Genomic DNA, 25,937 nt, shown 5'->3' on the forward strand with positions numbered 1-25,937 from the left:
ATGTGCTAACAATCAGTAAATTAATAGATTCAGACCGGATCTGGTTAAAGGGATAGTTCACCCAAATGTGAATAAAAGCCTACATTTTATCTGTTCATCACATAAAGCGATCAAGTCTCTTCAAAAAAACAAATTGGATTAAACCGCTCAAATAATATGGATTCGTTTACGATCTTTTTATGTACTTTTTAAAGCGCCAAAGTGGTAGTTGCGTAGCTGTCAATGGAGGGACAGAAAACTCTCAGATTTAATAAAAAAAATCTTCATTTTTGTTTCGAAGATGAACAAAAGCCTTATGGGTTTGGAACGACATGAGGGTGAGTAATTATTGAAAGAGTTTTTGGGTGAACTATCCGTTTAATGCTTTAATTATATAAAACTTGTTGTAAATGTAAAATAATCATAGCTGAATATTTCAATCATACAGTTGTGTGAATCTCATGAATAAATGACTAAGTCGTGGTTTACCCTAAAGTCAAAGTAGTAAATTGTTAATGAGAAATAGATTTTTGTGAGCTTAATGAGAGCAAGTTCTGTGAAGTGCACCTGGGTACTTGGAGATGAACATCTAGGGTTCACATGCTTAGTAGTATGTAGGGTTTTTGTTTGTTTGTTTATCTTATTTAATTTGCTTTTTAACTACAGGTGGGGCAGGCCAGAGCACTTTATAATTTTGGAAATGTGTTCCATGCCAAGGGAAAGAGCGTCTGCTGGAGCGGAGCAGAACCTGGAGACTTCCCTGAGGAGGTCACGACAGCACTTCAAAAAGCCGCTGAATACTACGAGTAAATGTCCCACCAACACTCACATAAGTGGACATTGTTTGCGTGTGTGGTACAGAGTTTTTACATCCTCTTTCCTTTCTTCAATTGTTTAGGGCGGACCTGTGTATTGTGAAGGAGCTTGGAGACCGAGCAGCACAGGGGAGAACTTACGGAAACCTGGGGAACACATACTATCTGCTAGGAAACTTCAGGAATGCAGTGGCCTCTCATGAACAGGTGTGTGTTCTGTGTCATAAGTTAAACTGTGTAAGGCAGTGCAAAAGCACTCACTCTGCACTGTGTGTGAACTGTTTGTCTTCCAGCGTCTGCTTATCGCTAAAGAGTTTGGTGACCGGTCTGCAGAGAGGAGAGCCTACTGCAACCTTGGAAATGCTTGCATATTCCTTGGAGAGTTTGAGAGGGCTGCAGAACATTACAGGTGAGGGTGATATTTTTAAACTTTTTTTTTTGAGAGAGAGAGCATTACAGGCCATTATAATCAGTGTCTACACATGCAGGGCTCCAGACTAACTTTTTGCCTTGGTTGCACTGGTGCGCCTAACTTTTTTATTTAGGTGCACCAGCACAAAATTTGGGTGCACCCAAATTTTTCCTCGGATGTATCACCTTTAACGCCACAATTTTAAGGTCACCTTTTTATCACGCTCTATACACATTCATATATATTATGTAAATGAATTTAAACAAGAAGGTGTAGGTAAAAACTTTTATTTATTTTTTGAAGCACAATTATTAACGGTATTCCTACTCTTACCGATACTGCTTATCGATACAGTACTTTAACTGTATTCTTATGGTTCTTTTTGTTTTATATATAATAAACAAAGATAAACAATAGATAAACAAAAGATAAACAATTAAACAAAGATACACTTTATATAGGCCTTATATAGGCCCTATATAACTTTATACACTTTATATAGGCCCAGTGCTTTAATTTCAGGAAGGCCTACTACTGTTCAGGCATGGTCTAAAAAGAAATCTAATAAAGTAATAAAATGTAAAATAACACTGTAAAATTTATCATAAATAGATTAATGCTTATCAAAGCTGAAGTTATTCTTTCGAGAGCTGTGAGTGATTTTTCTCTTGTTGTTTGATTTGCAGTAATGGCGCAATTGTCAGCATGTTTATTAGACTGCGGCCCCTTTAAGACCGGGTGCAGATCTAATAGGCTACTGATGCACCATATTCTCCCAACTATTTCCATAACTACGTCCATTTAAGACATAAACTGTTTTTAGTGAATCTCAAAGCCGGTAATTTTGACACGCTTTTGTGTACAATTGATCGTTTAGACGCGCACAATCTGCAAATGAAACCGAAAGTATAATTTGCTTGTCTCGGACTGTTTCGGAGCGCGCGCCGCCATGCGAACAACATCTCTTGCGCAGATTTTTGTGTTTTTAATAGCTCTATCAATTATTAAACGCGTCCCGCAATTTAGCAACAGTAGCTAGACTGCATTTACAACAATCACCGATCGTGCTGATTCTGAATCTGAGTTTTAGGGAGAAATGACAGCGTAATGCTGCGAAGGGAAGAAGTTGCGCGTAGATTTTAATGGTTTTACCTCAATATATTATTTTTTATAATCTTTGGAAGCCGAAATTTAAAATAAAATCAGACTAATATAACAGACCTTAAGTGTAACCAGGCTACGTTTGAATGTTTAATTCTGTCCTCCGTCGTCACTCATTAAGCAGGGCTGTCGTGTTGTGCGAGCTGTGGCATCGCGTGAGAGAAAAGTGTGAGTTCCGTCAAAGGAGAACAAACGCCAACAAACGTTCGTGCAGAGGCAGCGGATGCGAGGACGTTAGGTGCACCGGTGCGACCTAGGAAAAATGTTAGTCGCACACTTACAAAATTTGGTCGCATAAGCGACCAAATTGGTCGCACTCTAGAGCCCTGACATGATGTGGTGTGACAAGATAAATTCCCCAACAGTAAACTGATGCCCCATTCTATTTCTGACATACTCCAAGTGTTTCTCGCTTCTGAGAAACCCGTAAATGTGAAAAGGAAATGTTTCTCAGAAGCGAAAGTCGTCATAGTTGGGTAACCTTCTATAGCGGTGAATAAGAGACTACATTAAAAAAATTGAGAAAGATTGATAATGGCAATCAGAAGAGAGAAAGATTTCAATTTTACCATCACTCCCACAGCTGCTTAACACGTTTAATATACGTCGATTTTACTAGCGTCAGAACAATAATCTTTGTAATGCCTTTTTTTTTTTTTTTTTTTTACGCATTATCATATTAGCAAAATCCAATATTCAACCTCTCATTCATATATATTGATATACCAATACGTAAACCAGTTTCAATACATAGGCTGTATTGAATAAAACATGTCTTGAGTATTTTAAACTTGCGGTTACACGGTTTTGTAGTTGAAAGTGTGCCCCAGCCTGTTTATTTTAGTTTAAGATATGTAAATTATTTTGAGATTGTATGGGTTTTTGTTTGAACATACAATATTATTGTTTTTGTGCAGGTCTTAAAGGGTTAGTTCACCCAAAAATGAAAATTCTGTCAGTAATTACTCACCCTCATGTTGTTCCAACCATGTAAGTCTTTCGTTCATCTTCGGAACACAAATTAAGATATTTTTGATGAAATCTGACAGAATTTTGACTCCTCCATAGGCTTCCAGTGTGACCGAAACTCACCGGCCCAGAATAGTTATTAAAACATCGTTAAAATAGTCCAAGTAACTACAGTGGCACTACATTAAGTTTATCATGCGACGAGAATACTTTTTGTGCGCAAAAACAAACAAAAATAACGACTTTATTCCACTTTTCATTTCCTTCTCTCTGGGCCTCGTAGTGTGTTTGCGCTGCGCGTCTGTGTTGCACGTCATCACGCAAAACACACATGACCGGCGTCGGCCAATAGTGAGCCTACGTGGTGACGTGTAACACAGACGCGCTGCGCAAAAACACTACGCAAACCAACTAGACATCCAGAGAGAAGGAAATGAATAGTGGAATAAAGTCGTTATTTTTGTTTGTTTTTGCGCACAAAAAGTATTCTCGTCGCTTGATATACTTAAGATTGAGCCACTGGAGTCACTTGGACTATATTAACGATCTCTTTAATAACTTTTCTGGGCCAGCAAGTTTCGGTCACACTGGAAGCCTATGGAGGAGTGAAACATGGCTCAGATTTCATCAAAAATATCTTAATTTGTGTTCCGAAGATGAACGAAGGTCTTACGCGGTTGGAACAACATGAGGGTGAGTAATTACTGACAGAATTTTAATTTTTGGGTGAACTAACCCTTTAAAGTCTTACATTTGATTTTAAAAACCCTGTGCTGTGGTTGTGGCTGAGCTCTGACAGTGATAGTGTTCTGAGTGCAGGAAGGCTCTGCAGTTGGCTCGGCAGCTGAAGGATCTGGCGGTGGAGGCTCAGGCCTGCTACAGTCTGGGTAACACGTACACACTGCTGCAGGACTTTGAGAGAGCTATCGACTACCATCTCAAACATCTCATCATCGCTCAGGACCTCAACGACAGGTGCTGTCACGCATTAGTTGTAGTAGAAGAACTGAGAATTAATAATTGCACACAAAACGTGTGTGCAATTATTTATTCTTGAGGTGTAATTATTTGTATACCAAGGATGGAGAATGTTTTTTTTGCAGGATCGGTGAAGGAAGGGCCTGCTGGAGTTTGGGAAATGCACATACAGCACTAGGGAATCATGACCAGGCCATGCACTTTGCAGAGAAGCACTTAGAAATCTCAAAAGAGGTACGTACAGCTACATACTCATTGGTAGCTAGACATTAGGATTTTTGTCATTTAAAGGTGCTCTAAGCGATGTCACGCATTTTTTAGGCCAAAACTTGTCACTTACGGCAAACATCTCCTCACTATCCGCTAGCTGCCTGTCCCCTGAACACACTGTAAGGCTCCACAAACGGCAACAAAAACAAACTGGCCCAGCCTGGACCACGAAACATAACAAACAGTGTTCCAGCCAATAACCGACAAGAATGATTTGGGGGTGGGGGTTGGGGGGTTAGTGCGTGTGCACATGAAAGGGGGGTGTGGGGAGTGGAGGAGAGAGAAGCATGAAGAGGGAAGTTAGCTAGAGGAGAGATGTCCTAGACCAGTGTTTCCCAACCGGGGTGCCGGTTCTTTTGTTAAAAGAAAAGCTCCAGATGCTTCTGTACCGTCTACTTCCTCATGCAGCAGTCCAGAGCGGGCCGCTGAAAGCAGCAGTAAGAAGAAGAAAAGACAGTATATCGACAATTACTTGTCATATGGCTTTATCTTTATCGGAGATCCATCATGTCCTGTTCCTCTGTGTCTGGTATGTGGGGAAAAATTGTCGAATGAATCAATGGTTCCTAGCAAACTAAAACGGCATCTGACAAAAAAATCACCCATCTCTAGTGAGCAAGGATGCAGAATATTTTATTCGACTGAAAATGCAACACGAAAAACAAGAGGAAATTATGATGAAGAGTACAAAAGTGTCTGAGAAAGCTTTAAAGGCAAGCTATCTTGTGGCTGAAATAGTAGCTAAATCGAAAAAAAAACACACGATCGCTGACACTGTAATCTTACCAGCATGCAAAGCCATCGTTAATACCATGCTAGGCCCACAAGCAGCAAAAGAAATATCAAAGGTTCCCCTGTCAAATAATACAATTAGCAGGTGAATAAATGACATGTCTTCAGACATTGAAAGTGTGGTTTTGGGAAAAATCAGATCAAGCGGCAAATTTTCCTTGCAGCTGGATGAGTCGACTGACATTAGTGGGCACGCACAGCTCCTGGCAAATGTTCGATTCGTTGATGGCGACAGCATTAGAGAAACTTTTTTTATTTTGTAAATCAATGCCAGACAAAACAACGGGAGAAGAAATATATTGTGTGACAGAGTATCTTGAACAAGAAGAGTATCTTGAATTGGAAGAACTGTCACAGTTTGTGTACTGATGGGGCCGCTTCCATGACGGGGAGTACGAAGGGCTTCATTAGCAGAGTCAGAGCGCAAAACCCACATGTGAAAGCCACTCACTGCTTTTTACATAGGGAGGCACTGGTAGCAAAGACGCTCCCGAAGGAACTCTCGGATGTACTGGACAGAGCAGTAGATATAGTTAATTTCATCAAGGCACGCCCACTGAAGAGCCGTCTATTTTCGATTTTATGCGAGGAAATGGGAGCTTGTTTTTACATACGGCCATTCGATGGCTATCACGCGGCAAGGTTTTGTCACGACTCTACGAACTGAGGGAAGAGTTAAAAACGTTCCTCAATCAGGAGCATTCGGGATATGCAGAGTTAATTGCAGACATGGAATGGTGTTCAAAACTTGCATATCTCGCCGATGTTTTTAAGCATCTCAATGACCTGAACACAAAAATGCAAGGCAAAGATGAAAATATTCTCACTTCTAACGGCAAATTGCAAGGCTTCAGGTCCAAGCTCGCCCTCTGGCGTTCTTTTGTTGAAAAGGGCCAACTTGATATGTTTCCCTTGTGCAATGCACACTCAAACAGCAAACTCCCTGGGCTTATCGCCCAGCATCTGAAAGTCCTAGAGGAGAGGTTCAACTTTTATTTTCCAGCTGAGACCTATGCTGAGTTTAACTGCGTCCTTGATCCTTGGAGTTCATCAGGACTGGAAAGTTCAAAAGGCATGCCACTGCAAGTACAAGAACAACTCGCTGACCTAAGATTTTGTGGTGCCACAAAATGTAGAAACTTTTCTAAGGGTGCCATGACAGAAAAAAGGTTGGGAAACACTGTCCTAGACAACGACAAAGACTAACGTTAAAAATGTATATTCTTGAGAATTTTGATATGGCCGACACACGACCAAAGGAATGACGTTCCAATGAACAAATAACAAAGTATAGGGAAAAGGAGAAGCAATGCGCGAAGTCCCGAATATACACCGGAAAAGCGTTCAAAAGGTGGCGAGAACTCCACTGACAGAAGGGCTTCCAATCCGACATTCAGGTGGCTCTGTTTTTGCTGGACAGGTGGGTAAATCCAGTTTGTTTTTTCTAAATGGTTCATGACTGTTTCAGGAAGCACGGAAGGGAAGGGAGTGGGGTGGGTTGGGACGGGATGAGGAGGAGGGAGGGTTGAGCTAGCCAACCTCCGTTTTGTTTGACAATACTTTGAACGTCAACAAGAAGTGACGTCACCCAAAATCGCTTAGAGCACCTTTAACTACAGGCAAACACAATGATAGCTAAAGTTATGTTTTTTTTATAGAAATGCCCTTATTGTCTTTTATACAGACTGGAGATCGTAGCGGTGAGCTCACTGCTCGCATGAACGTCTCCGATCTTCAGATGGTCCTCGGCCTCAGTTACAGCACAAACAATTCAGTCCTGTCGGAGAACAAAGAGATCGACTACAACCTGCACGGTACAGCACTTCCTTCAGAAGTAGCATCTCAGCCTCTTCTGTATAGTTGTTCTCAACAATGAAGTTGTAATGAAGAATAAACAAGTTTTTGGCCATTGTCTTGAGTCAGTATTGTTGTTTTTTTCCAGGAGCCAGACCCAGGATGAGCCGACGACACAGTATGGAGAACCTAGAGCTGATGAAACTCACACCTGACAAGATCAACATGAATGTGAGTACAGCTGAGTGTTGAAATCATTTTGTGCTGTACCCTTAGTTCAATCAGTAGTGCATTTATTTGATTCATAATCTATATGTATAGTCGTCATCATCAAGCATAAATCCATGTTTTCTGATCTCAGCATTCATAGAGTAATTGAATCTCTGTCCTGCAGGGTCAGAAGTGGACAAGTGACATCCTCTTCAAGCAGTCCAAATCCACAATGGCCAAGTCGTCCTCAAAGCTCTCTTTTGTCAATCGTTTCCGAGGAAAAAAGCACAAGCTGCAGAGCAGCTCCAGTAAAATCCTGCAGGATACCAGCAACACACGGGAAGCTCCGCAGAACAAAGTACTTTCAGCACATTTACTAAAACAAATACAATACTCATTACAGTAACAATACTTGTACAGCATTTATTAATCACAGTAAATGTTAATCTCAGATTTTAAGATCAAAAGTTCTATCTGTTAACAGACTACATTATCACGTTAACTAATAACCAAAGTCAACCACAAACTCGCATTGAAGTTAAGGTCTCCATACTGGTTTGTAACGGCCACTTTTCACAATTCAATCAACTACAGACATTTTTTGTCATATTGTCAGAGCCATAGCCTTGTTGGGTAGTAGTGTTATTTTAGTATTATTAATTTACTATTATTGAATTCATATTTAGAATTATTTTATTTTAGGGATTTGTTTGTCATTTTTCCTAGTTTTTGTTTTTATTCTCTATTTAGCTTTAATTTATTGTATTTCAGTTAGTTGCCAATACAACATTTATAATTTTCATTCAAGTATAAGTCTAATATTTATATTTTATTTCAGATTTATTTTAATTAACAAACAAATTGAGTGAACATAACTGGAAAACTTTAAAGGCAATTTTCTCAATGTTTAGATTTTTTTGCACCCTCAGATTCCAGTTTTTCAAATAGTTGTATATTATTCAGCTTTTTCATGATGTATAAATCTCAATTTAAAAAAAAATACCCATGTGAATGGTTTTGTGGTCCGGGGTCACATATAAGAAAGAAAGAAATACGTCATATTATGATTTCTTTTTTAAAATGTTTTACTAGTTTCTGTGGAGAGTAACTTGCTCTAATAATATTTCTTTGTTAAATTGTTAAAATGAGGGAACAGTTTGTTCTTGAGAACAGTTCATAAATCGAAAGTACTGGTTACAAAATTTCGCACGTGTTCTCAGTTCTTCATAGAGGACTGAGAGGTAATTGTGTTTTTTGTTTTTTGTTTTACCTTTGACCTTTCTGCCCTCAGCATGGAAGTACAGACATGTTAGGAGACGAGGGTTTCTTTGACTTACTGAGTCGTTTCCAGAGCAACAGGATGGATGACCAGCGGTGTGCCATACAGGATGGGAGGAGCCATCTGTCTGTCAATTCTAGCTCCTCCTCCCCACCCACCACCCCTCCCACAACCACCACCCCTCCCACAACCATCAGGAAATGTTAGGCACTCTCTTTTCACATTATTTTCTTTAATTTGACAATCAAGTGGCAATAAAAATGTCATTTTCTCTGTCTCTCGGTAGCGTTCTCAGAGTCAGCTGCAACTCCAGGTCAGGAGCCGTTTCTCAGACTGTTGGCGAGTGCTCAGGGCAGGAGGCTGGACGAACAGAGGGCAGGAACAGGAAACAGTTTGCCCGGCCTGCGCACCCTATCCGAACACAGCAGCACTAGCAGCAGACGGATGATCCTCAGCCAGGTCATGGCCAGCACAGACGCCACCGAACCCGACGACCAGTTCTTTGACATGCTCGTCAAGTGTCAGGTGAGACGATGTGTTTGTATTAACCAGAGACGTCTTGTAGGAAAATTTGCTGAAGTCCTATTGGTTCAGTTAATCTATTCATCTCATTATCTCTTTCTGTCTCTCTCAGGGGTCCCGTCTGGATGACCAGCGGTGTGCCCCTCCTCTGCCCTCCATCCGTGGCCCCACCGTCCCGGATGAAGACTTCTTCAGCCTCATCATGCGCTCACAGGCCAAGAGGATGGACGAGCAGAGAGTCACGCTGCCCTCCTGCCGCTGATCAAACATGCAATCCCTCTTCTGAACTTCATATGCAGAAATGACCTCATTTTCATGCACAAGAGTGCTACAAACCTCACGCTGGTAATACACGATGATGGTCAGGTTATATGCCATCAGTCTGAACTGTGTCCTGTCTGCTAAATGATTATGGATGGCATTTCATGTACAGCTGTAATGTGCAAAAAAATACTTTTGTTGTAAATAACACATTTTAATTTTTTTTACTAGATTTAAACTCTTTGTACATTTGCATTTGTTTTAGTTTAGGATGTATTGCTTTGATTATGATCACCATAGTGAATCACACAAATGTATCTTTTGATACAAGACTGCAGGTTTGTTTGTATTTATTGAATTAACATTGTTTCTACTAGTAGTCTTCCAGTTAGTATGAGATGTGTGTAATTATGACACAAATATTACTGTATTATTTTTTGTAGTCACATTTAGTTTATTAAAGAAGTGGTTAAACTAAAAATGTACCTAATGTCAAAGTATAATACAGTAAGATTAATTTACAGTCTAGAAATAAAACCTGTACAGAATTTTTTTTTTGTATTCATTCACCTTATTCAATGTTCTTATCAGACAAGAATATATATTGCAGCAGTCTTAGTGATGTGTTTTTTTTTTTACCTAATTTTTACAGGCAAGGAGACCATTTGCATTTTCTTAAATTCCAAGTTTCCAACAATGAACATGTTTTGACTAAAAAAGTCAAATACTCTGTAGTAATTTCTCCAGTTCATCACCTGTAGTTTTCATGCCATTTCACAAATCATGTAAAATACTACATGTACAGTCATCTAGAAAAAGAGTTTAAGAGTCTGATAAAGGCAGATGATTTAAAAGGTTGGGATTTTCTTCCAGAAGAACGGAGATAAAAATGTCCTTCACAGCAACACTGCCTTTACGCACAATGCTGCAGATCTTTCTCATGCTTTCTTCTTCGGTTGAAGTCGGATGTGTGATATTAGAATATATTTCCTCATGGATGATTTGCTTCTGAAGAAGTTCGTCTGCAATGGCTTTCACATTCTTAATGCTTTTGATAAGACCACTCCAATTTCTATCAAAAAACTGAGCTTTATCAAAGTTCACAGGCATTTGTGGAGTCTTATGTTGTTGTACATTTTGAAACCAACTAGACTCAGCTTTGTTTGGATCAATGTTGGTTAATTCTTTCCAAATTTTTGTAGTCCATACTGGTTTCTGATCATCCACTCGGCTGAGAGTCATCTTAATGTCATCAGCCATGGTTTGTTTGACCTGAAAGAAGTTTGGCTCAATGTCACCTCTTAGCTTGATCTCTTTCGGTTGGACAGAAGCACAAGGAACCTCAAGACTGTGTTTTTTCATCATCTGCAGTGGGGTTTCAGGTCTTGAACACTTGATTTGATGACTTGGCTTTTCCTCTGTTTTAATTTTTTTTGCAAAAACAGATTCTGATGGGAAAAAATACACATGGAGAATAATGGGGTTCTTTTTTGTCATGAAGATAAGTAGATCACAGTGCACTTTCACTGCGATCCCTAGTTTCATAAGCACTGTTTTAGGAGAAAAATATGGTTGGAGTATTCTGGCATGAAAACGAGTCATCTCCACTGATTCCAAGGTTATTCCCTCATTTTCAACACTGAGGAGCTTCACAGCATATTTGAGAGAGGGGTCAGACTCTCCTAAATAGGCGTAATGAGGCAGATGGGCCTCCTCCAGTTTCCCTGAGATCACGGTCACATCGATCACTGGACCAATTCGCTCACACTGAAGCCTCTCCAGCTCTTCACTGAGGAAACGTCCATCCACTGCACGATACTGGAGAGTGACGTCACCAGCACAGACCCATCGCATTCTGGTCCTGCTGCACTCGAATCGACCCGCCTGAGTGCTGATCCTGAACTTTGACCCTCCTTCATCTGTACAGACTGACGGCTCCACCTGAACCCACTGATCACAGTCGACAATGTGAACACAAGACTGACAGTGAAGATTCATTTCAGAAGGTTCAGGTGTAGAGATGTTCAGCCTAGAGAACAGAGATGATAATGATAAATGAAATGACTAATGTATGAAAGATAAATATATAAAACACCTTTTTTATATATATAAAATAAAAATGATCTCACTCTTTCAGCTTATCCAAAACCTTTGGTTTGAAATGAATCTTCACTTTCTCATTACAGCTGTGACTCCAGTCCTCTTCTCTGCACTGATCAGTGAGTTTACTGCACTTCCTCCTTGACAAACATTGGGGAAACCAGAATAAATGAAAAGATGCTAAATAAATTACAAATATATAAAACTGTAATATTGTACTATTTAATTAGGCACATACCTACTAAATGGAATAACATTTAAAAAAATTATATTAGATATTCTCAGTAATGGAAGTTTTGTAGATTTTATACTCCATAATTATCTATTAATCGATCTACTTTGTATAAGCAATTCACCTTTTTTGTGATTAAAAGGAAATAAAGTGAGCTTCCTTATTCATCATTGGATAAAGTCAAATGCACAAACCCTTCAATGATCACAGTGCAGTGTGGATCCATCAATGATTTCTTCAGTAATACAAGTCCCTCCTCCAACAGCAATCCAGTGACACTGACACTACAATATTGCAGTAACACAAACAGTAATAAGCAAAAATTCTTCATAATACATGCTATAATTTAGTTAGTGACTTATTAAAGTATTATTTATGATGAACAAATCTATAATGGCTACATAGATTTAGAGTTTGTCAAATAATTAACATTCTGTTCTGTCAGTTATCATTTGCTCATGCAAATCCTCGTACCTGAGCTCTTGTAGACTGGTGCAGGTCTGGACGAGGGCAATGATCCCAGAAGCCCAGCTCTCATTCAGATTGAACACCTTCAGATCCAACTTCTTCAAACCCACAGAGTGAAATGAAGACAGAAGCAAACTGACATGATCCTCAAGAGATGAAGAGCTGCAAAAATATATTTTTCCACAACATGTTTGAATAACAGTAAAGCTACTGATGAGATATATAGAGTAATGGCAAAAGGAATATTTTTCTTACTCTTCTGCCAATTTTCCTGCCTTGCTGAGTGTCTGTAAGAAGAGTGTCCAGTCAGTGCTGGATATCTCTGAGTGTGAACATGTAAGACTGATGTTGAAGACTGCTGGAAATGATGGATTCTTCTCTGAGGAACTCAAAGACAACCTGAAACAGACAGAGACACAGAGGAACATTTGATAACAGCATCATACACTCACCGTGAATATACTCTGAAATATAAATGAGACCATCTTGATAAGAAAGATTACAGTATGTGCAATAGATTCTTACAAGACATCTCCACGAGTGACTGACAGATCAAGCGTCCATCTGAGACTCTCAGCGCTGTATTCATCCTCTTGAACTCTACCAAGTCAGAAGAACAGATAACTTGATTAAACAACTAGTAATTTAAAATGGCAATGATTATGAAAGTAATTTACTTCAGTTCTCTCAAGATTTTTGATTCCCCAAGAATCTGGATCAAATCTCCAACTTCTGACAAATGCTCCACTGAAAACCTTAAGTCAAAAACAAAAATCATTTATAATGTTAAATGTGTTACTGAATTTTTTATTAAAGTAAGCCATGACATATTCGTGATATATGGGCCACATAAAAGTATGGTGAATATATGAAAATTAAAAGTGTCCATGAAGAAAGGGCAAAATTACGGAGCACCGCACATGACATGCAGGGAAAAAAATAGGCTAATTCGTGCGCACAATTTACTTTTTATTCTTGCATGTCATGGGCAGGGCTCCGTAAAAATGTTTTATAAAATCTAGTTAAAAATGCATGTGCATAGAAATGTCATCACTCTATTCATGTTTATTTCATATATTTTTTCATAAATTTGTCTGAATTAATTAATTATCCTTAAAAATGTCAAGTAAAAAATTACATTTTCTTGAATACAAGTGTGTGTACACTTGAATCCTAATCATTACTTGAAAATGCTATAAAATTAAACAATTTATCCAAATTAACAACAACAACAACAATCATGCATGACACTGACCTCAGAGTTTCACACATGCACAGTGCTGGCTGAAGAATCTTGAGTTTATCAGCTGTTAAATCACAGTACATGAGGTTCAGTTCTCTGATGTGTGGACAGAACTGAAGACAGTACAGCAGCGCCCAACAGTCTGTGCTCCTCAGGGAAATGTTTGACAGATCCATAAAGCTGTGAGTTTCCAGCGCTTTCCTGACAAACTCCTCATCCTGGAGCTCATACAGACAGTGGAGAGCAAACAACTCAAATCCATACTGGCGTGTCATTGCAGGAATCCTTTTTATCAGCTTTTTCTTTAGTTCACTTTTCTTTAGTTTTATGTTGTGAGGAACAGTCCAATTTATCTTTTCAAAGAGTTGGCTGTTCACCTTCTCGTTATAGAGACCACAGAGAAACATCATGACTGAAGGGATGGGATTTGATAGTCTACCTCGGAAAATTGGAGATGATCTGTAAATTATAGTTTCTGATTCCATCAAGTTAAACAGCTCACTGACTTTCCAACAAGACTCTTCTTCATCCAGCAAGACATAATAAAGAGCAGTGAAGAACTCCTGAAAGCTGAAATGGATAAACTTGAAAAATGGTTCATGTTTTTCTTTTCCTTTAAGATAATCTTTACACAAGAACAGACATGTGGCAGCATCTAAGCCTGTCTCGGCCACACTCTTTTTATCAAAAAAGACTTGCTGATTTTGTATTCCTCTCTCTGCCAGCTGACCCAGACTCCTCAGCATGGTGAGGACAGACTGACTCTGGTCATGATGCTTCAGTAGAGTGGACACAAAGTGAACATATATGGAGGTGGTTGTCTTTAGTTCTGCCATCACATGATCATCATCTGTAATGTGCTTCTCCAGACAAAAACAGACCATCCAACACAGCAAAGGCACAGAGCAAGTCGTCAGGAGGCCTTCATTGGCGTTCACACGCTCATATGTTTTCTTGAAGAGTTGCTCATCCTGAAAGAACTTGTGGAAGTACTCCTGCACCCCTCTCTCAGAGAAGCCCACAATCTCAGTGAAACGCTGGGGTCCTTTGAGGAGATTGCTTAATTCTGCAGCAGCTGTATATCTAGTGGTGACAATCACAGATGACCCCAACAGCAAGAGATCCCTCAGAACTCCTGTAGCCGAATTACTGGCGCAATTGAGAATGTCCATATTTGGGGCTTTCTGGTATGGATCAGTAGGCGATAATATTTGAATGTGTGGATTAAATGAGAACTCATCCATTCCATCAATGAGGAAGAGGACTTTCTCAGGTGTGAACTCTAGTATCTGTGAGATCTGATCTGATGTTAAACTGCAACTCCAGCTCAAGAGCTCAATCAAGCTCATCTCCTCAGAAATACACTTCAGCTCGTCACTCTTCAAAAGAAAAATTTGATCAAAGTTTTCAGAGTAAAGTTCTCCAGATGCCCAGTCCAACATGATCTTCTGTAACGTGAAGGATTTACCTCTTCCAGAATCACCACAGAGAATCACAGTTTTCGGTGTGTTTCCGTCACTGTCGGGACTGAACAGCCGGTCTATTCTAACGCTGTGATTCTTGTCATTTGATAACAGTTGAGATGATGTTTTTGTTCCAGAAGTGTGAGCAGACCTTACATAATCTTGACAGTATTTCTCAGTCTGCTCTTTGCTCCTCTGAATGATCACTGGTTCAGTGTAACGGGCGGCCAGTTCCACACGTTCAAAGTTAGATATTGTCGCAAACTTAAATATGTTAAATCTGTTCATGCTTTCATCAACAGCAGGGTGGATTGTTGTCATGGGCTCCTCACTGACCTTCCCAAAAAGACCATAAGACAGTTTCTGCAGAACGCTGCTGCCAAGATTCTGAGCAGAGCCAGAAGATAGGAACATATCACACCAATCCTCAGGTCTTTACATTGAAAGCGAAAGTGACACGTGATGGCCAAGTATGGTAACCCATTCACATTTAGGATTGATTTTAAAGTATTATTACTAGAATTCAAATCACTCAATGGCCTATTGTAGATATGCTCACTGAATATAAACAGACCACTCAGATCATTAGGATTACATCAGCTAGAAATACTAAGGGTTCACTCAAAATCAGCTTTTTATCCACTTGTTTATCTATGCATCATCTTTTTACTCTTTTAATTCCTTAACTGTATCTTCTTTATATCTCTTTTAATTCCTTGTATAACTGTTTTAATTTTCCGTGCTTTATTTTGTGATTATTTTGATTCCTTTCTGTGTAAAGTACTTTGAATTACCATAGTGTATGAAATGTGCTATATAAATAAACGTGCCTTAATGAATGAAGACTTGTCTTTTGAATCCATGATTCTATAAGCTACAGAAAACGTGAAACAAAAACAAGTTTAAATTAATAAAAACAGAAATTACAAACAAGGACCTGTAATCATGAAATGCATTAGAAGTTAAAATAACATGCTGAAAAGTATACCTTTAAGCTATCCCTTTAATACAAATATTAAAACCTAAGGATGCTATAGGCATCTAGTCAAGGTCAAATATATGCATATGAACCTGTTTAAAATTTTAGTTTTGGTTATTTACAGTTCATAGAGGACATGCGTATAAAATCCACGACTGTGTTGTGCATCTGTTGAATGATTTGTTACATATCCCTTTTACACCCCTGATAATAAGCAAAATTCTCAATTAGTACAAAAACACTGTTAACAGGAACTTTTGACACAACAGTGGCACAACTAAACGACATGCTGTAAATAACACTTTCATCACTGGTTAATCGTTGTAATAAAATAAAGGCAACACTCTAAAAACAATGTGTAAAAATAGGGCAGAATGTAGGCTACTGTATTCATTTGAAATTAATCCGTGTTTATTCTTTAGAGGTGTTTTACCTGTATAAATGAATTTTGAATTTGAAAGAATTTTGAACTTCATTGCATTGTGTTTAGGGTTAACGGAAATGTCGGTAAAATTACTGGATAACGTCCTAATTTTCTCCCAGTTATCCGTTTTTTTTGTTGTTGTTTTTACAGTGTATGATTGTGTATAGTGTGTGTATGAACTGTGCATCCCTAATGTCATTTCTGTTTTCATACAGTATTACATAATGCAAGACTCCTTTTGAACATTATGTATCACAATATAACAGTTATATTTATCTCTTCTGTTTATTACCTAATGCTTCATCCATTGAGTCCGAACATTTATTCAGTTCAATTATTACTTGGCGCTGGTCTGCAGAGAGAGACTGGAAACATGAAGAAAAATACTTAAGCACAATTTTCTTTCTTTTTTAAATAAATGTTTTTCCAGAGATTAAAAAGAGAGCTTGGGATGGTTCATAAAGAGCACATCTACTGTGTCTGTTTACATGCAGTGAGATTCACCATTATTTAATAAGAGCAGCACAATACTCAGCATCGTCTGACAACATTCATAACAACACTGAAAAGCTCTTATTTGTAGTCTTAGGGAACTTATTCCTCTAGTGGCTCAAATTAATAATCAATTAACCATTAGAATAAGTTTTTTTTCACTGACTGACTGGAGTTTAGTCTGCAGCAGCTCTTTCATTAGAAGGTTTTAAAACTCACCTTGCCAGAAACACCACACTTGCTCTCAACATAGTTTTCCAACATCATCTCTCCAACCTAATACCCAATACCAAAATATTTTAAGTGGTGCACGAGTTTGTTAAAAAATATTAAAAGTTATTTTTATACAAAAGAATTCAAATAGTCCACATTCACACTGCAATTTTGAAATTACTTCAATTCTGTACACAAACCACATCAACACTGAATCCATTTACAATACAGTGCAGACTGAAATGAACAAATAATTGTTAATCACATAATAAAACATAAAAAGTAAAAAATAATCATTGGAATTTTGATTCAAAAAGGAGGAAGTAATGCTAATATTATTTAGGCTAATATTAAGATTCACATAATATGCTTCTGGTCTGAAATATGCTTTTTACATTGTCAATAAAATTAAAGTATCAGTTTTCGTTCAGTGTTTGATGTTTATAATGCACACACAAAACATTTTTCTTGTTGTTTTGACGTGTTTAAGTGTTAGCATTAGCATAACCCCAACTGCTTACCTGGATCTCACCTATATACTGTCTATCGATCTCACTCCTCTGTGCTTCAGCTGATACAGTCTTGAGTTTCTCCAGCACTTGCATGGTGTTTTCCCCTAAAACAGGTCTTGGAGTGAAGGCGTGTCTGCACTGAGGGCAGCTGTGGTCTTCCGTCTGATCTTCTTTATTCCAGTAGTTTGTAATACAGCGCATACAGTAACTGTGTCCACAGGGAATGATCACTGGTTCCTTCAGTAGATCCAGACAGATTGGACAGATGACCTGATCTTCAGCCACATAAATACTGGATTCTGCCATTTTCCTTCAAAAACAAATGCGCACAACAGAACAACAACAGCCTAAACAGCGCAACAGTCAACCATTCCAGCTAACACGACGCTTTATTCTTAAATAAAGTAAAAGTTCCAGTAAGACACTCCCTGCAAAATGTGTTCAGTCACTGGGTGTTTCCAGAAATGAATTTCTTAAGACCTGGCCAAATAGGTGTGTGCAATGACTGAAGGTTTGACATGTTAATTTCAGAAGATTGTCTCTGGTAGATGTCGTAACTCCATTCTTTCTCTATTGACAATTGGTGATGTTGAATACATACATGTTTGTGTGTGTATGTGAGATGTACATTGTATCCCACTCTTCACATAAACATTCTTACAATGTACATCAACTTCTGATCTTTTCAGCATTATATAATGAAATATATATATATGAATATATATACTGAACACCTTCAGATCCAATGTCTTCAAACCCACAGAAGGAAATGAAGACAGAAGCAAACTGACATGATCCTCAAGAGCTGAAGAGCTGCAAAAATATATTTTTCCACAACATGTTTGAATAACAGTAAAGCTACTGATGAGATATATAGAGTAAATGGCAAAAGGAATATTTTTCTTTCTCTTGTGCCAATTTTCCTGCCTTGCTGAATGTCTGTAAGAAGAGTGTCCAGTCAGTGCTGGATATCTCTGAGTGTGAACATGTAAGACTGATGTTGAAGACTGCTGGAAATGATGGATTTTTCTCTGAGGAACTCAAAGACAACCTGAAACAGACAGAGACACAGAGGAACATTTGATAACAGCATCATACACTCACCGTGAATATACTCTGAAATATAAATGAGACCATCTTGATAAGAAAGATTACAGTATGTGCAATAGATTCTTACAAGACATCTCCACGAGTGACTGACAGATCAAGCGTCCATCTGAGACTCTCAGCGCTGTATTCATCCTCTTGAACTCTACCAAGTCAGAAGAACAGATTTAAACAACTAGTAATTTAAAATGGCAATGATTATGAAAGTAATTTACTTCTCTCAAGATTTTTGATTCCCCGAGAATCTGGATCAAATCTCCAACTTCTGACAGATGCTCCATTAAAAACCTTAGTAAAAAAATAATAATTTATAATGTTAAATGTGTTACTGAATGTTTTATTAAAGTATGCCATGACATATTCGTGATATATGGGCCACATAAAAGTATGGCTAATATATGACAATTAAAAGTGTCCATGAAGAAATTACGGAGAAAAATTACGGATCCCCGCACATTTATTCTTGCATGTCATGTGCAGGGCTCCGTAAAAATGTTTTATAAAATCTAGTTAAAAATGCATGTGCATAGAAATGTCATCACTCTATTCATGTTTATTTCCTATGTTTTTTCATCAATTTGTCTGAATTAATTAATTATCCTTAAAAATGTCAAGTAAAAAATTTAATTTTCTTGAATACAAGTGTGTGTACACTTGAATCCTATGTTACTTGAAAATGCTAAAATTAAGCAATTTATCCAAATTAACAACAACAACAACAACAATCATGCATGACACTGACCTCAGAGTTTCACACATGCACAGTGCTGGCTGAAGAATCTTGAGTTTATCAGCTTGAGTTTATCAGCTGTTAAATCACAGTACATGAGGTTCAGTTCTCTGAGTGACTTCCTGCTCAGCTACTGTTCGGACGCTCTTGCTTACTGCTCCGCGCTCTGCTCTATCGCTTTTACATTTTATCTCCTATATTTTTATATTTTATTTCCTTTTATCACCTAATTTTATCTTCAGCAATCAGCACAGTGCTCAGACAACAAAGTTTGGATTACTACAAAAACGCAGAATTCTTTTACCCGACCAGCTTACATTCCGGGAATGGAAAACACAACTGCCTACACTCATAAGGATAAGAGAGAAAATGCCTCTTCAGGTTCAAGAATCTACTTGCTGCACCAACTGCCACAGACTTTTACAAAGGATTGCAGTTCTTGAAACAAAGTTACTTACGGGACCACCAAACCAGACGGAGCACACAACAGAGCTTCGTCATGGACACCCACAGCATACCGGTGAGTCCCATGAAACTAGTGCTCCTCGACAGGTAGAGAAACAAGCCGATCGACTTACAAATCGATGGCACAAACAGGGAGCGAGACCCAAAGGCACTCGAGACATCAGATTGTCACGAGCATCACATATTGCCGCAGTAGCATGCTCTACCCCAGATACAGCTCTGACAAAGATTGCAAACACTGGTCTGCTACCACCACCTATACATCTTGAGAACAGATTTGAAGTACTAATGAATGTAAATGAGGAATCCCCAAATGTGATGAATGTGATCGAACACAGACTGAATGGGCCAGTAGCTAACACTGGTGCTAACTGGCGCTCAAGGTCGAGCAGACAGCAGCACTCAGCTCAGAGCGCAGCCGGGCCCAGGACTCTGATAGTGGGGGACTCCATAATCAGAAACATTAGCAGCAGGGATACAACTACGTGCTGCCTTCCACAAGCAACAACTTCTGATGTAAACAGGAAACTTCAGAACATTCTAATGACACATAAGACTGCAAATCGACTCATAATTCATGTGGGGAAGAATGATATTCATAAAGAGCAGTCAGAACTCCTTAAGAAGGATTTCAATGAACTTTTTGAAACACTTAAAAGACTGAAAGTTCAAACATTCATCAGTGGACCTCTCCCAGCAAGAGGAACAAACAGGTTTTCACGGTTGCTTGGGCTAAATACATGGCTGCAAAAAACCTGCAATATAAAAGCAGTAAACTTCATTGACAATTTCAATCTTTTCTGGAGTCAGAGACAACTTTTTCATCGGGATGGCCATCACCCAAACAAACTTGGTTCAAGAGTGTTAAAGGACAATTTCTACTTCTCCCTCAATCATCCTTCTGCAATGTGTGCCAATCCACTCAATCTGAATGGCACACACACACCTGGACACAGTATGACTGACCACAGGACTTCACTTCAGCAGCAAAATGGACATGCGGTTGACATATCACACAAGGACAATGATAACACCACTCCGCCACAACAACCTCTGCTCACGGACTCAATCTCAGCTGAGCCCTGCCCACAGAGCTCACCACAGACACACATATTAGAACTGCTCCAAGATTCAGCACCCAAGGACGACTTCCTGGAAAACAGCCAGGGAAGCCAGGACAGCATATCACAGCCTCCTATAACACCAGAGCAACAGCCCCTTTCACCAGACACCTTTTCCCTCTCCCCAGCATCATCATCGCCACTTCTGTGCTTCTCACAGAAAATGGAAGAACTGGTGTACGCTGGAACCAAACTATCCCACTCTTTTGCTGCAAGCCCCCAGATACCAACCAAAAAACGACAGGCACCGCTGCCACCAAAGCCCGCGGGCCCAGCTCGCCCTCCCCCTCCTCCTGTGAGAGCTCTTCGGCCTCTGCCACAACGCCAGGGCCCACACCCTCCTCCGTCTGCTCGAGGTGAACCAAAAACAACTGATACCAGCTCTCAGTGATATGTGTCGGGTCCCCGTTTTGATAACAGTAACTTTCTCAAATGTTTACAAAACAAGCGGGAACCCAGTGTGCCTGTATCTTTCTCTATTGCTGTTCTAATACAAGATAGAATGTCTAAGGCCTTCAATAGCCGTACAGCAAACCCAACTAATCTGGTGCCTATTACACGTCAAAGTAAGATTGATGTGGGGACAAAAAGTACGACTGTTAAGTTAGCACTTTTAAACATTCGTTCACTTAAAAATAAATCACTTCTAGTTAACGACTTAATAACCACAAACAACCTAGATTTTATGCTTCTAAATGAAACCTGGCTAGAAGACAGCTACAGTGCAACAATCCTCAATGAAGCAGCCCCTCCTAACTTTACTTTTATGAGTGTCTGCAGAGCTGTTAAGAGAGGTGGGGGTCTAGCAGCTCTTTTTAAAGATATCTATCAATGCAAGCAAATATTAGTTGGGAATTACCCTTCTTTCGAATATCTGGGTATTGTGTTAAAAGGTGCTCCACGCATTTTACTTATCATTATTTACAGGCCTCCAAAATACTCTCCAGCCTTCGCTGAGGACTTTACAGAACTGTTATCAACAATTACCTCAGAGTTTGACTGTTTTGCCATTGCTGGAGATTTTAACATTCACATAGATAATGCAGAGAACAATATGGCAAAAGAAATCAAAACTGTTTTAAAAACTTTTGATCTGAATCAGCATGTACATGGACCCACACACAATCGTGGACACACTCTAGATTTACTTATCAGTAAGGGTCTAAACATTTCATCGATTGTCATTAAGGATGTAGCACTGTCTGATCATTTCTGTATTTTCTTTGATATATTGATCTCTCCTGCCACTGAAGCGAGATCTGTGTCTGTCAAGAAGAGATGCTTAAATGAGAACACTAGTGTACTATTTATGAAGGCTATATCCTTAACACCAAGCATATCTGCAGATTCTGTTGATTTTCTCCTTGATTCTTTTAACTCAAAAGTTAAAAGTGTAATTGATGAAATTGCTCCTGTGAAAGTCAGGAAGAAGAGTGGCAGACAAAAAGCACCTTGGAGAAACTCAACAGCAGTGCAAAATATGAAAAGACAATGCAGAAAAGTAGAGCGCATGTGGCGGAAGACAAAGCTTGTAGTCCATTATAACATCTACAAAGACAGCCTTCATGCTTTCAATATAGAATTAGGCAAAGCTAGACAGACTTTCTTCTCAAATATTATAAACAGTAATTTAAACAACACACGCACTCTTTTTGCTACTGTAGAGAGACTGACAAACCCCCCAAGCCAGATTCCCAGTGAAATGCTCTCAGACAACAAGTGCAGTGAGTTTGCTTCTTTCTTCTCTGAGAAAATCAATAATATCAGAAAGGTGATCAGCACATCCTTGAGTTGCGCTGGGGTCAGACAGATCAGACCACCTGAGAAAGTAGTTACTATGTCTGACTTCAAAGAAATTGATGGCAAAATTTTGGAAGAAACCGTACAGCACCTTAAAACATCAACCTGCGCTCTTGACACACTTCCCACATCTTTTTTCAAAAGTGTGTTAAACAGTCTAGAAGCAGATCTTCTAGTAGTGGTAAATGCCTCACTTCACTCTGGTAGTTTTCCGAACTCCCTGAAAACTGCAGTTGTCAAGCCCCTCCTGAAAAAGAGCAATCTGGATAAGACCATATTAAGCAACTATAGACCGATCTCAAATCTTCCTTTCATAGGCAAGATCATTGAAAAAGTTGTCTTCAATCAGCTGAACAAATTCTTGAGCTTGAATGGATCCTTTGACCATTTTCAATCTGGTTTCCGACCGCACCACAGCACAGAGACAGCGCTCATAAAGATAATAAACGATATTCGCCTAAATACTGATTCAGGCAAATTATCAGTGCTGGTGCTACTCGACCTCAGTGCTGCATTTGACACTGTCGATCATAACATACTTCTTGACAGGCTGGAAAACTGGGTGGGGCTTTCTGGGATAGTCCTAAAATGGTTCAGGTCATACTTAGATGGGAGAGGTTATTATGTGAGTATAGGAGACCATAAGTCTGAGTGGACATCCATGACGTGCGGAGTTCCTCAAGGCTCAATTCTTGCACCACTCCTGTTCAACCTGTATATGCTCCCAATGAGCCAAATAATGAGAAAGAACCAAATCTCTTACCACAGCTATGCAGACGACACACAGATCTACTTAGCCCTATCGCCTAACGATTACAGCCCCATTGACTCCCTGTGCCAATGCATTGATGAAGTCAACAGTTGGATGTGTCAAAACTTTCTTCAGTTAAACAAAGACAAAACTGAAGTCATTGCGTTTGGAAACAAAGATGAAGTTCTCAAGGTGAACGCATACCTTCACTCTAGGGGTCAAACAACTAAAAATCAAGTCAGGAATCTTGGTGTGACACTAGAGTCAGACCTTAGTTTCAGTAGTCATGTCAAAGCAATAACTAAATCAGCATACTATCATCTGAAAAATATTGCAAGAATTAGATGCTTTGTTTCCAGACAAGACTTAGAGAAACTTGTTCATGCTTTCATCACCAGCAGGGTGGATTATTGTAATGGACTCCTCACTGGCCTTCCCAAAAAGACCATAAGACAGTTGCAGCTCATCCAGAACGCTGCCGCCAGGATTCTGAGCAGAACCAGAAAATATGAACATATCACACCAGTCCTCAGGTCTTTACACTGGCTCCCAGTTCAATTTAGGATTGATTTTAAAGTATTATTACTGGTATATAAATCATTCAATGGCCTAGGACCTCAATATATTGCAGATATGCTCACTGAATATAAACCCAACAGATCACTCAGATCATTAGGATCATATCAGCTAGAAATACCAAGGGTTCACTCTAAGCATGGCGAATCTGCTTTTAGCTATTATGCCAGCCGCAGCTGGAACCAGCTTCCAGAGGAGATCAGATGTGCTCCTACAGTAGTCACGTTCAAATCCAGACTCAAAACACATCTGTTTAGCTATGCATTTACTGAATGAGCACTGTGCCACTGTTCGTCCGACTGTTTGTACTGTACTGTATTTTATTTTTCTAAACTGTTTTAATTATTTCTTTTATTATTTTAATTTCTTCTATGTAAAGCACTTTGAAATGCCATTGTGTATGAAATGTGCTATATAAATAAACTTGCCTTGCCTTGCCTTGATGTGTGGACAGAACTGAAGACAGTACAGCAGCGCCCAACAGTCTGTGCTCCTCAGGGAAATACAAGACAGATCCATGAAGCTGTGAGTTTCCAGAGCTTTCCTGACAAACTCCTCATCCTGGAGCTCATACAGACAGTGGAAAACATATAGCTCACATCCATGCCATGTTGCCATTGTAAACATTCTTTGCTTCAGTGTTTTCTTTTCCTCAGTTTTATGATGTGAGAAACAGTTCATTTGATTTTTTTAAAGAGTGAGCTGATCACCTCCTCATTTAAAGGAGAACTCCGGTCAATTTTAACATTGAGCTCATTTTTTTGTACATTTGGAGTGCTGTCAGTACAGAGAACAACGACAAAAATCGGTGTTGCCTACAACGTGTTATCCTCTTTTTAAAATTTGCACCATGTTGACTTCAATGGGGCAAGTTTTAAACCTGCTTTTAGCCTCTTAACATCCCTGATGTGTCATTACAAGTGCACAGGTCATGTGAGTGATTCCTTCGGAGTGAACGCGGGTGAATCTGACTGCAGTAGATGTGAAAGAAATATATAAAAAATGATGTTTATTCAGCCAGCGCACATACCTGTATTTACATCCTGTTTTCGGTCTAAGTCCACAGTAGTCGATTGTCGAGTTCACGCGCGTGATCATAGGTACTAAACCTATGCGCGTGAACTCAACAGCGCGTGAGCCCAGTCCAACATGATCTTCTGTAATGTGAAGGATTTACCTCTTCCAGAATCACCACTGAGGATCACAGTTTTCAGTGTTTCCGTCACATTGATGGCTTTGTTTTTGTCCCCAGTACAGACGTCACACTCACACCAAACAGTACACACCAGCTTGGTGTTTGTACCTAAACGTCTTGGAGTGAAGGTCTGTGTGCACTGAGGGCAGCTGTAGATTCTCTTCTGATCTTCTTTATTCCAGTATGTAATACAGTGCATACAGTAACTGTGTCCACAGGGAATGATCACTGGTTCCTTCAGTAGATCTTGACAGATTGGACAGATGACCTGATCCTCCTCAACCCATGAAAAACTGGCTTCTGCCATTTTCCTGCAAACACAAATGCGCACAACAGAACAACAACAGCCTAAACAGCGCAACAGTCAACCATTCCAGCTAACACGACGCTTTATTCTTAAATAAAGTAAAAGTTCCAGTGAGACATTCCCTGCAAAATGTGTTCAGTCACTGGGTGTTTCCAGAAATGGATTTCTTAAGACCTGGGCAAAATAGGTGTGTGCAATGACTGAAGGTTTGACATGTTAATTTCAGAAGATTGTCTCTGGTAGATGTCGTAACTCCATTCTTTCTCTTTTGACAATTGATGATTTTGAATATGTGTGTGTGTGAGACATACATTGTA

General features: G+C 39.2%; 2 protein-coding genes across 6 annotated transcripts in view; one reads left to right on the forward strand and one right to left on the reverse strand.

Annotated features, from left to right (window-relative positions):
• LOC311291646 (G-protein-signaling modulator 2-like) overlaps nucleotides 1-25,937 on the forward strand; it is a 352,673-nt gene that overhangs the window by 6,530 nt on the left and 320,206 nt on the right. For 3 of the 5 annotated variants that reach the window (XM_084410808.1, XM_084410810.1, XM_084410809.1), the window contains exons 5-15: nucleotides 646-785; nucleotides 878-1,001; nucleotides 1,088-1,203; nucleotides 4,156-4,311; nucleotides 4,440-4,548; nucleotides 7,061-7,190; nucleotides 7,319-7,401; nucleotides 7,565-7,738; nucleotides 8,672-8,861; nucleotides 8,946-9,184; nucleotides 9,294-10,096. In XM_084410808.1, the coding sequence (XP_084266934.1) occupies nucleotides 646-785; nucleotides 878-1,001; nucleotides 1,088-1,203; nucleotides 4,156-4,311; nucleotides 4,440-4,548; nucleotides 7,061-7,190; nucleotides 7,319-7,401; nucleotides 7,565-7,738; nucleotides 8,672-8,861; nucleotides 8,946-9,184; nucleotides 9,294-9,443 (1,611 nt within the window). In that variant the 3' untranslated portion in view covers nucleotides 9,444-10,096. Of the gene's footprint in view, nucleotides 1-645; nucleotides 786-877; nucleotides 1,002-1,087; nucleotides 1,204-4,155; nucleotides 4,312-4,439; nucleotides 4,549-7,060; nucleotides 7,191-7,318; nucleotides 7,402-7,564; nucleotides 7,739-8,671; nucleotides 8,862-8,945; nucleotides 9,185-9,293; nucleotides 10,338-25,937 lie in introns of those variants that run through there. The other 2 variants (XR_014627592.1, XM_084410811.1) reach the window with 2 other exon arrangements.
• nlrp1 (NLR family pyrin domain containing 1) lies at nucleotides 10,265-17,874 on the reverse strand (the record flags this gene model as incomplete). Its single annotated transcript, XM_084410502.1, has 10 exons — nucleotides 10,265-11,471; nucleotides 11,572-11,682; nucleotides 11,969-12,058; nucleotides 12,249-12,404; nucleotides 12,498-12,641; nucleotides 12,768-12,842; nucleotides 12,920-12,997; nucleotides 13,498-15,335; nucleotides 17,063-17,119; nucleotides 17,578-17,874. The coding sequence occupies 10 exons, from the start codon at nucleotides 17,872-17,874 to the stop codon at nucleotides 10,265-10,267; spliced, it is 4,053 nt and encodes a 1,350-aa protein (XP_084266628.1).

Source organism: Rutilus rutilus, assembly GCF_951802725.1.
Source record: "Rutilus rutilus genome assembly, chromosome: 6".
Lineage (NCBI taxonomy): Eukaryota > Metazoa > Chordata > Actinopteri > Cypriniformes > Leuciscidae > Rutilus > Rutilus rutilus.